Consider the following 12,200-nt stretch of genomic DNA (forward strand, 5'->3'; position numbering starts at 1 on the left):
TTTTAAATGTCTTTTGCTCCGGAAAATGAATGTACTGTACATCCATACATAATCAAAAGAATCACAAAAGAGATTATGCTTTTGGTATGGATCTGCTACAGTGTGATATCCAATCAAATGCATTTCCTTGCTGCAGCTTCACTCACACTGATTTCATAGCAACATAAGGGTGTTTGGGGATGGAAAGCCACTGTGGATGGAAAGCTTAACTCTCACACCAGCTGACAACAGCCAGATCTGACACAGACAGATGCTACAACTAGTAGTCAATGTAAGATTATTTAATTGTGGGTCATGTATTTGAAAATTCTGTGCATCCTAATATATTGCTATTGTGATCAGTGATGTAGTGCCTTTTCACACTCAACGTATTTTGCCATCGACTAATTTTGCAATTCTGTCTGCTGTTCCATTTTTGTACATGCTCATGCTTCCCTAGCATTTCCCAGCAGTCAACTTACTTGTTCTCATTGGTGGAGTCGTATCTGGGGAAAGGGTCCGGGTCATTGTCGTTGAAATCGTAGCTAGCTGCTGCGTCCTATTGGAAACAGACAGAGAAATGATCAGTGATCTTTTTTTTTAAAGCTGGGGTGACATCAGTATACATCAGTGATGAAGACTGGTAACATGTTAGGTCCATCAGGTGTCTGAATGCAGGACCAATCTGCTGTCACTGAGACAGACTGAGGGCTATATGAATGATGACAAGAGGAGAGAGGGATATGATCAAATGCTGAAACAAAGCCATTGGTTGTGAGGATGAAGGAGAACAGAATGCGTCAGGGCTCTTCCTCATTTCAACTGCTATATCTGTTGAAACATGATGGGGGAAATCAGACTGATAGAAACTGCTGTTTTATCCTGAGGTCTGTGCCGTAGTTCTAAAACACTGCAGGTTTTCTTTTATTTCTATCTAATAAAGTTAGTGGTAGTGGGTATACAGGCATCATCACCACATCAAAATGCTTGGCAAATGATGCTCTAATAAAGCAGGACATTGTGGTGCTATGGGCTAAAGTGTGCATCATGTACAATCCCTTGAATTCTGTGTACTGTACTGTATACCCAAGTACCATGTTGAATGTGTCCCTGCTCTGTCCTGTCATTCCCCTGCACTAGTCAATAAACTGAAATATTGTAAATATAATAATAAGAATAAACAAAAAAGGAAACAAAACTCAGTTATTTTACCTACTTTTTTTCCTCAGTGTCTGGGTCAGCAGTTTGAATCCCCAGTCCAAGTCAGATGCCTGTCACTGTCATTTTAGAGTCACCAGAATAAATTTATGCAAACGCAGGCTGCTCAAATGCCTTGATTGTTAAGGATGAGCGTCTCGGTTGATTGAGCTTCTTTGATTAATCAGCGTTAACTTAATTACAGCGGGAGTTGTTTCCATCAGCCCTGTTGTCGTACATCCTGTCTTCCTCTCTCTCCCTGCTCTGGCTAAGCAGTGATGGCTGCCTGTCATCAGCCTGGCTTCCGAGAGAAACAGCACTGTTTGAAACCAAACCACAGATGGGGCTTTATGAGGCTTTTAGAGCTCCTCTCAACAGGAGAAACTATGCCAAATCAAAACTCATCGCGCTCCCATTCAAACGCGCTCCCTATCATCAACATGTAATTATTTGCCCTCGAGCTCGACATTCAAATATCACTAAAACAAGAGAGATATTTTCAATTTCTAAACAAATCCCTGTATCCTTAAATACAGTGAGTGTAGTCATTCACCCTGCTACAGTAACATGCCCATATCCCTTTTGCATCTAGGAATCAAAAGCCCGAAGCTCCTTGGAGGCAGGTATTATCATATAGAGCATCTATTAGTGTCTTTATGAATCGCCTTGTAAGGTGTCACCAGCAGCGTTGCTATGGGAACGACGGGCCCAGACGACGGGGCTGTCTCCATGGAAACGGTATCTTACGTAGTTGGAGTAGATGTCTGTGTGGTTCCACTCCAGTCCATCATCCAGAACGGTGATGACCACTCCTTTCCCTGTGATGCCCTTCTTCCACACCGGGATCACATGCAGGTCCAGCTTGGGCAGTGAGGAGGAAGTCCGTGTGTCTTGCTGGAAGAAAGGAACAAGGATAGGAGGATGAGAGAGAAGAAGAAGAAGATGAGAGAAGAGAGGAGGGGATTTGTTGTTCATGTGTGGAAAATTTGTTTCATGCGTTGCAAAAAGGTAATAACATTGCTTGGGGCTGGTATTGGTTTGGTAATTTTGAGAATTTCAAAATTGCACATCCCTAATTCAAACCGAATTGAGATAGTACATAACAATAAATAACACTGCCTAACCTAATAGGCTGATAAACCTAATAAATCCAATGAGCCGTTAGACACATTTATGGCATCTTAAACCTTGTAAGTCTATTACATAGCTAGCTGCGTTCCAAACAGGACAGCCCACACATTGAGGTACTTCACAGCTGTCTGAGCACTCCTAAACAGCCAGTCAAGTATCATGTATGCTAAAAACCATAGAGAAAGGTCATAACATGTCAGCCAAGCTACACCCTGCCAGCACTTCCATTGACCTTTACAGAAATTCATTACTGGCTTGATGGCTTTTCTTTTGTCGGGGCTTGAGACCATTCTTCTGGCCACTTGTAGGCAGACTGCTGCCAGAGGGTCATATTACTACAGGCTTTTGTTACTGTCCAAGACAATGACTCTACTAATGAATTTAACCTACAAGACACAATGCAGGGCCTAGTGATGTGCTGTAGTTCAATCCAGAGTTCTTCTTAGTTGAATAGCATCCACTCTCCCAGATGGATTATTGTAGAAATCTATCTCTACAGCTATCTAATAGACATCCCTTTTAGCGCACGTAATAAGTGAGGGGATGTGTGGGGTGCCAAGCCTGTGTTAATTGGAAAATCAGCAGGGAGTGAGGGAGAGCGAGCGGGGCCGCTGCCTGCCTGGGGAATAGTATGATTCAGAGCTGGAGACAGCTAGGACTAAAAAAAGAACCCTATTCGCTCTTTTGCTCTTTGCGCATTATGCACAGACACTGCAGAACGCCACCCCAAGACGTGAGTCATCGCTGTGATGTATCTCTCTCTCTCTCTCTCTCTCTCTCTCCCTCTTTCTTTCTCTCTCTCTCTTCCTTTGGCTCACACTCTCATTCCCTATTTTTCTCCCCATCTTGTATCCCCTGTCTTACATGGATCTTGTCAGTAGGTGGAATGCAAATGATGATGGAAATACAAATCAGATACCACACTTTTACATAGCGTGTTCTGATACCAATTTGCCTGAGAGGCTTTTACTCCTGACCTGCTCATATCTACAGTTCGCTTGTCTTGGCGTAGCACCAAATGACTCACTTGTTGACGCTGATAGCCACTGAGGGGGCTCTCAATGGCCTGCCATGCATACATTTCAGCTGTACACAGTAAACAGACACATCAGATTGTGAAAGTCTCTTGGCAGCGCTGGCACATCAAATGAATGAGTGGACACAGACGCTACTGCACAAAGAGATCCCCTGATACACAATTAACACACACACTGACACCAGCACGGCCAGGGATACACACCTATGAAGACACACACACACACACACAGCCATACAGGCAGGAGGAATTTCAAGCCACAAGTATGAGTCACTCCCTCTGATTAAATTATCAGGCGGTCACCCACTCCTGATAGATAAAGACACTCATCCTGTTCGCAGGCCCATTTCTCCCTCCATCCCTCCCTCTCTCCCTCTCTCCCTCTGTCATTACATCTCTCAGCCACTGGCCTCTGCCCACCCCCACTCCTGCTATCGCTCGTGGAGTCTGCCGCTCCCTACGTCATTCCGCTTCCCCCTCCCTCCTCCCCTCTTTGCCCTGCCCACGCCCTCCGTACGTCCAACTCCCCCCCCCCTTCACCCCGCTATCCTTCATTAGCTCTCCATCCTTTTTCACCTTCTTGTAGCCGTGCCACACACATCCACTGTACCCCCCCTCCCCCACCGCCGCCCTTGTTCCCTCTTTGTGTAACCAATCTGCATAGTCAAAAACACAGCAGCATATTCCTAAGATCGATTTCTAAGATCACATCTGCATTGCTAGTTATTGGTGCAAAATTCCTAGAAGAATTAACACAGTAATGGATTCGTGGGTGATAGGGGTTTCAAAAATCGGTTAATACCTGAAACCCTTTTTTCCTATTTTTGTTTTCATTTTCCACATAATTTGGCATAGCTTCATCCTTCATGGGTTGATTGGGCCACGTTGCTCACCTATGACCAACAGGCACACTGGCCAATCAAGCTGCTTTTGATGAATTATGACCCAATCTTTTCTGTGACACAGAGATTGGCTTATGTGGAAATATAGTAAACGGCACTTTAAGACCAATTCCATTAGTGTCATCAATTCAGATAGGAAAAAATGATTCATCTCAATTTGTTTTCTTATGCTCTGCAGCCTGTGACTCATGTTCAGTTAGTGCAGGCGCAGAGTACTGGAAGCAGAGAGAATGTAATATGAAGCTCTCTGTCTCTGACACATGCACACACAAACACAAAAACACACAAACACACAAACACACACACAAACACACACTTACATACACTTCCTAAGGTTCTGTTGCATCAGGGACAAACTTATGAACGTGACAGCGCTAAGAATGATTTGGTGACTTTGTTTTATCAAATATAATCAATACAATAACCAATCAAGCTGACCTGATGAATTAACCCATTAATCCCTGTGATGTGGAATGTCTATTTCCTACAATTTAACAACTTGTGGAGGCCTTGTGAGCATGTTGTGATCTCTTTCTCAGGCCTAAATGAAAGCTTAACAATGTCTTCACACATTGTTATAACAGCTTGGCTTGGCTAAATGCCACTCCTTTACCTCCATTCTTTCTCAGGATTTGCTTATAGTTATTTGTTAAATATTTATATGGAGCTTCTTAATCTTTAATTCACAAAACTGTTTGATTTACTCATTAAATGAATCGTCATTCTTCCATGTCAGTAGAGATGTATCCATGCATTTCAGTGTGGCGTGATCATATTACACCCACGCCTTATCATACTTGGCAAAATTGAATTTGCTGTAAATGGTGGTGTGATGTGGTTTGATATAAATACATGAACATCATCACGAGCATCAAAAATAGATACATCGCTTGTATAATCCAATAAATCTAGTACTCATGTTTTTTTTTCGCCCAAATGTATTCAACTGTTATTATTAAAGTCTGTGCTGTGGACGACGGGACAGCCGTTGACTTCATTTTAGGCTTATGGATCACAATCGTTAAAGATGTCATTTTAAATGGTAATGGCGGGGTCAGCCTAAGGCCAGGATAAAGCAAATGTGTTAGTAATGGATCTGGTAGGGATGCACAGCTGTGACAATCTACTGTTATCTGGCATTACTTGGCCTCAACGGGCTAAAACAGCCCATTCAGGGTAAATTGGGTCTTGGATGGTGCTCTACTCTGGATTATAATCTGTGCACCCCTCTCAATCTCCACACAGACTGTGTTACCAATTAAGCAAATGGCTCTTTTGGCTAGGACTGCCTGATTGCATGCTATTGTTTTTTTGCTGTTTTTTTTTTGGGAGGGAGGATAATGAATATGTTTGCTATTTGCATTTCTGGCAGAGAATGCCATAAATAACACATGAACACGTGCATAAAAACATGCTTACACAAGCATGTGCATGTATACATTTGTGCGTACATGTGTATATGCTCACACACACACTCAAACACACACACACACACACACACTGTCCAGCCTACATTCAGACCAGTGAGCAGTGTGGAGCTGTCCAGCACTGGCAGTGCCTCAGTGTGTCCCAGGAGAGGCATGCAATCAGGCTAAACAGAAGGCCCAGCCAGACACAACCATGACATGTGACTAGCAGTCTGTGCTTTGTGGAACTATGGTGGCAATGATGAAATGTTTTCTAAAACTTGGATTTAGAGTCTAAGCCAATTTCTGAATTGTTGACTCACAAATTGATTTTCTAATGTATTTCCCTAACCAGTACTGCTGTGTGTTCATCATGTATGTACAAGATCGTTAGGGGCCTACCAGGTACCACTGCTGGTTCCACATGGGGTCGTCGAACAGCTTGTCCACCGGACAGTCCCTGCACTCCCCCAGGGATGCTCGCTTGTTGCGACGTTTCTCGTACTGCTGCTCGGCCCACGACACCTACACACACACACACAGACAGTCAGATGGAGATGTGTGCTTAAAGACAGACTAGGTGCTCTTTGCACAGACTGGGGCAAGACAACACCGGAAGTAGGCCACTTACCCGATCGTCCTCTGACAGTCGCTTGGTGATGTGGTCGGCACTTCGTTTCATTCTGCTAGGATGGTTGCGGTGTTTGAACAAGAAATGGTTTTCCAGGGCCCCAATCTGCAGACAGGAAGAGAGAGAGGGATTCTGAATATTTTATAGGAAATGACATAATACCAGCCATCTGGCCACATCAGCTGCTGAAGTCTGTCCTGCAGGTCTAGAGTATGCAGTGTCACTTACAAAAGCCTCAGATATTCAGTCGAGGAAAAAAAACAAACACATTTGCTTATTTAGGCAGGGGATGATTTCATGTAATTACATAAACTAAAACATTTGTATCACATTGGAATATTACATCAGGAAATTAATTTCTGCCATTTCTGCCAAGCCAAACACCTCACAGGTAAAACTTCAGACATATTTAAAGATTTTATTTCCATCAAGGGAACTGTACATTTTGCACTGTATTATCCAAACTCTTAGACAAAATGCTTTTTCATAGAAGAAAAAAAACAACTTCATTTCATGGGATAAAGTTACTGAAAATGAAATGAAAGAAGACTGAAGACAGAAGCAGAAGCAGAAAGCTTTACACAGAATCTACAGGTGTGTATTCATTACCCCGGATATATCACAAAAATCAGTAAGATAATGAAGCATAATATTAACCCTAAAGGTCCAAAGACTAGTGCTTTAAAAATAAAAACCTGAAAACATCTTGAATGGACAAAACGTGTCTGTTCATAGTTAAACCACAGAAGCTGAATTTGATGCTTGGCTACAGAATGATGAAGATGATTCTGACCCAGTGGGTGAAGACTGCAAACAGTCTGTCACTGTAGCCATGACACCTGGAAGCTCAGTTAATCATTGACTGCAGTTGTTAAGAGCCACAGGTTTCATCTGAATTAATGAACTGGTCTTATAGTTCAGAGTAGACCTAATGTGTTTGTATTGGACAAGACAAGGTACCTGACAGCATTAGTCAGTCTGAAATGCTGGGAAAGACAGGCTGGATGGGACAGGGAAATGAAAAACCCAAGATCCCCAGTTATGAGCTATCAGATGTGTGTAAACAGTGAGTCATGGATTGATTAAATCCTCCTCCTTTGACAGGCTGCTGAATGCGATGTGTGTAAATGTGTTGGGCTATCATAAAAGCTATGAGTTTCCACTCTATTGGCCTTATCAAGCAAAGCACAGTAATTGATACAGATATTAGCCTACACTTTGCTTTGGTCCCCATCTTATAGCTTATCCCTAATGCTTCATTAATATTGCATTATTTATTTTATTTGTTTTTCTGTTTTCTGTTGGATGAGTGTGAATTTAGATGTTTAATATTAAAACGAAGCTGTAACAATATCTACAGTATTATATCACATGCCCCTCTCTGCTGATGACCTAAAAATATAATATTCATCACTGTTAATTTGTTCATTTGCTTTGGTCTCCAGCTTATAGGTTATCCCTGATGCTTCATTAACATTTAATTTTATTTGTTTTTATGTTTTCTGTTGGGCGAGTGTGAATTTAGATGTTTAATATTAAAACTAGGCTGTAACAATATCTACAGTATTATATCACATGCCCCATTCTGCTTTAACGGCCATGCCTAATACAAACACACATTCATAAAGGTTGTCAACACACGCCTCGCTCTGTTTTAAGCAGAATGATATGAAGCTTATTTGTTAGGGTAAAGTAGAAACTGGCTGGCTTTTGCTTTTGGGAATTGATCCGGGGCGTTGGTGCCTCCTTTCCCCGTGCAGCCTACCTGTCGGACCAGCTGGTAGTCCAGCTCTTTGGCGATCGTGTCTGCAGCAGCCAGTCCGCCCGGGATCTCCACAGCCCACTCGTTCAGGTACTGTCTGTCCCCGTAAGAGGCAGCGACTGAGCGGGGAACGACGGAGCAGAGGATCGCAAAAACACAGCACATCACCGCCGGACGACATCTCACTTCCATCTCAGAGAAAATTCAACCAGATAAGAAAAAAATATAGAGACTATCAGACAGCCCAGACGCTCGCGAGAAAGCAGCCAAAAAAAAAAAACACAACTCAGGGATATAAATGTAATATAGAAATAATAAAGAAATTTTCGTATTCTCCAAGATGTTTTTTTGTTGTCTTGTTCCTGAAGAAACCGCCGGGTGAGATGGAGGGATCCTGACTCTGCGCGTTATTTCCTCGATTGGTTCCGCCAAGGAAAGGAAAACAGTGGTGATGGGATGGGGAGGGCTGATTGTGGTGTGTGTGTGTGTGTGTGTGTGTGTGTGTGTGTGTGTGTGTGTGTGTGCGCGTGCGTGCGTGCGTGCGTGAGTGAGTGGTGGGAGTGTTTATACGTCAAATTACGGGTGCTGTGACGTCAGTCTGGCGTCTACCTGTGGTAAGACGTGAGTTCGATTCCCGTAGGGACAGGACGTATAAAGGGGAGGGGGGGATCCGACTAAAAATATCCCACTTTTCATATAGGGCTGCCCACTGTCGATGGGGAAAGAAATAAAATGAAATGAAATGCAAGGACATACAAAATATACAATGTTTACGAGGATATTATAGGATGCTGTAAGGGTGCTGATGTTTTTTTTTTTTCTCAGCACTATGAGGCGAATGACGTGCAGCATCTTTCCACTCCTTGCATCCTCTTGGCATCCCCCCACCCCCTCCTCACCACCCATTCATTGTGAACTTAGCCAAACCGTGTAACATTATCATGATACACTGACGCTTCACTCCTGGTGCCAAAAATATAACTTCAAATAGGTTATAAATCTTTCTCTCCTTGAATCGATAACATGTCTTCCTTTCCTCAGGCTGGTGGGAGTCTCACGTCACCGCCGGGAGAGAGAGAGAGAGAGAGAGAGAGAGAGAGAGAGAGAGAGAGAGAGAGAGAGAGAGAGATATGCTAGATTCAGCACCGCGGACAGCTCCCCTCTTCACACTGCAGCCTCACAGCAGGTGATCAGATGAAACCCAGTGATCCCTGCGGGGGAACTGGGTCACTGCGGAGCCAGAGAAGACAATATAGATAAACAGAGTGCTGAAGACAAGTAATTACAACAACATATTCAGAATTAAACAATGGAATATCCCTACTGACAGTATCAGGTGCAGATGGAGGGACAGGCAGAAATACATCCACCATATTCAGAATAATATAACAAATAATATCAGATGTACAATATCAGATGTACAGAAGGAGGGACATATAGACAGAAATGTGTCCAGATGTGCAGATAGGCTACTGTAAGCCATTAACATATATTAATTTATCAGATGGATGTGACATATGTACAGAAATATTATGTGCAGAACCAGCAGATGTGTAATGTGAGTACAGATGGAAGTAGCATATATACAGATGGAAAGCAGATAGCATATATTTAGCCCAACCCTGCATATGTCTATATGGAGGAAAGAAGGAAAGAAGCTTGTTAAAATGCACAAGATTGATAGCTGATGACCTATAAATATAATATTCACCATTGTTAATTTGTTCATTTATTAGGAATATTGAATCAAGACTATGGAGGCCAAGCTTTCAATTGATGCAAGTCCAAAAAATCTTGAAGCAAATAGGCAGAGTGATGTTTTCATGACTTCTGCCCCATCCTGGCAAATCAATGAAGTTTTCACTTTTCACATTCACTTCAGTTACAGCATGCATCGCTAGATGCAACACCAGTATTGGCTGCCCCAGGGATCTGATGTCACTCACTCTTACTTTCATTTTATAATCCCAATAGCAGTACTCCTAAAACTCATAAATCCACAAATTGTGGCAGTGTGACTCAGATAATGTCATTTTACATTGTTCTGTGTTGCACTTTTTCCCAGTGCAATTACTGATGTTGAAAACATTCCTAAGGCAACTGATGTAAGACGTTGAAAGAACCGTTGGTGAACTTCTGAACTTCGATCAACGCATTCCTGACAAATATCTTTGAAGTTTGTGTGTGTGTGTGTGTGTGTGGTGGGAGTGTGGTGGGAGTGATAATTCCCATAGTGCAGCACCGTGCATTGGGATCATGACATTTTTCACTCCCACTGGTTCCACTAAAGTGATCCTTCCATAAGTCTGGTAATCTGCTCTGTTTCCAGGACAGATACCATTGTGTGAAACTGATGTTCAAAATTAAATAACTGACAGACTGCAAAAACCCAATCAGCTATAATAAGGTCTGGCTCCAAACCAAAATTAGCAAATGAATGTGGGAGGTAACCACATCCCCAGTGACATGCACTTAAATAACATAAATGGTGGAGCTAATAAAATTTATAGAATTATAAATTTATTTATAAATTTGTTTCCTCATTTAAGTGGAACATGCAGGTGAAACATGATAACTCATCAAATCATTGTGGCTTGAGGTTCCAAATGCTTCCAAAATTATATCGTTCACTCAGAAAAGTAAAGACTACCAAGTGCTTTAATGTGCATTGTCCTTTGATTGTACAACGTAGAAAACAATGTCTTTTTTGGTATTTTGTTTTCCTTTTTTAAATAGTGTTTGCAGGCCAGTTAAGTAAGGCTTTTATGAGAATCAGGTTGTTAGCTGGGATTAAAACAGTGGGTCACTCTTATTTCATGTGTAGTGTGCACAGTGATCCAGAGATACAGGCGTTGTAAGAGTGGGTGTTTATTCTGTCAGATACAATGGAGGTTGTAGATGTGCAGTTCGTGCCGCTCATGTTGCTCCATCTCAATAAATGTCAGCCAGCCTGTATAGATTTCATGAGATTTAAGTGACACGGCACAAACCTGTACACTGTTTTACTTGAAGACTCTTGAATGTTAATTCAGATTTACAAAAAAGGGAAACCTATTTGTTTGGGGAAAAAAAATAATGAGCTGGTTGGTCGTTGTGAATGAAAGTTGTCCTGTCTGAGAGTCAGCGATACCTTTGGTCATCTGGCTGTGTGTAAACAGGTCTGGAGCAGATCTGCAGTATAATCCACCTTTACCTAGCAACAACTGTTTGCTTTGACCAAGGTACTCACTCAGGCATGGCGCACTCAGACAACACATGCAGCTGAAGAGCCAAAGACCCAACAGGAGGAAGAGCTTCTGTCATCTGCTGACGTTTGTGGAACATTATTAAGTAAGCAGCGAGTTACAGGAGAACACGGCTTCACTACAGAGGAGCGAATCTGATTTTGTTTTCATTGATTCTCAGCATCCTCTGTCCTTTTCTCTGAGCTGACCGGGTGTGTAGTTCGGTTGACTGAGAAAGCTCATTCATGCAGCCTTCCGTATTCCACTGAGAGAACACACACACACGCACACACACACACACACACACACACACAAAAACCAACGCACACTCCGATTCATCAAATGAGGTCACAGGTCTAACCATTGTCGTCAGCTAATTATTTTTTTTCCAGCTCCAGTGCAGGTCTAGTCAACAGGAAAACCCCTGGTAACGGCTGCAGGCTGTGGGATGACGAACATGAAGACATGAAGACCGGAAGTGATAGAGAAGACAATTCAACCAATTTAAGCAAGGCAAATGAACCACTTACATGTGAAACATTAACCTGTTTCCGATTGATCCTATAGTTATTTTATTCTTATATAATATTTATAATGTAGCTTACTGTTCTTGGCAGTTTTGTCAGTTGTTTATTGATTAGTATTTTATAGATCCACCCTCTGTTTTCTAATTCTGGTAACATCCACATATTTGTTGGTATAGTTTTACCAGACATAATGCACACAAAGGTATAAAAGCATAACAAGTAAAGGCCTAAAAAGAGAGGTTATGAAACATGTCATGCAGCAACACATTGTAGTGCAATCTCCTCATGAATATATCATTAAAACAATAAATTAAACATGACACATACTAGCGAGTGGGATCAATACTCTCCCAGCCTGCAGTAACCTCTCATGTACTCCCTGTCACTCGTCAACCCTGTGTGTGT

At 42.2% G+C, this 12,200-nt stretch overlaps 1 protein-coding gene across 1 annotated transcript in view; it reads right to left on the reverse strand.

The window, feature by feature from the left end:
* The window catches only part of pcsk1 (proprotein convertase subtilisin/kexin type 1), a 15,277-nt gene extending 7,041 nt beyond the window's left edge, over positions 1-8,236 (reverse strand). Inside the window, exons 1-5 of the mRNA XM_071516564.1 lie at positions 8,048-8,236; positions 6,283-6,387; positions 6,054-6,176; positions 1,924-2,070; positions 462-538 (exon numbers count right to left, since the gene is read on the reverse strand). Coding sequence (XP_071372665.1) covers positions 462-538; positions 1,924-2,070; positions 6,054-6,176; positions 6,283-6,387; positions 8,048-8,236 — 641 coding nt within the window. The remainder of the gene's footprint in view (positions 1-461; positions 539-1,923; positions 2,071-6,053; positions 6,177-6,282; positions 6,388-8,047) is intronic.
* Positions 8,237-12,200: the final 3,964 nt, after the last annotated feature.

This window comes from Centroberyx affinis, unplaced genomic scaffold, assembly GCF_046629955.1.
Source record: "Centroberyx affinis isolate AG114_WGS23_722 - 3 ecotype Tasmania unplaced genomic scaffold, CSIRO-AGI_Caff_v1 ptg000409l_1, whole genome shotgun sequence".
Taxonomy (NCBI): Eukaryota; Metazoa; Chordata; class Actinopteri; order Beryciformes; family Berycidae; genus Centroberyx; species Centroberyx affinis.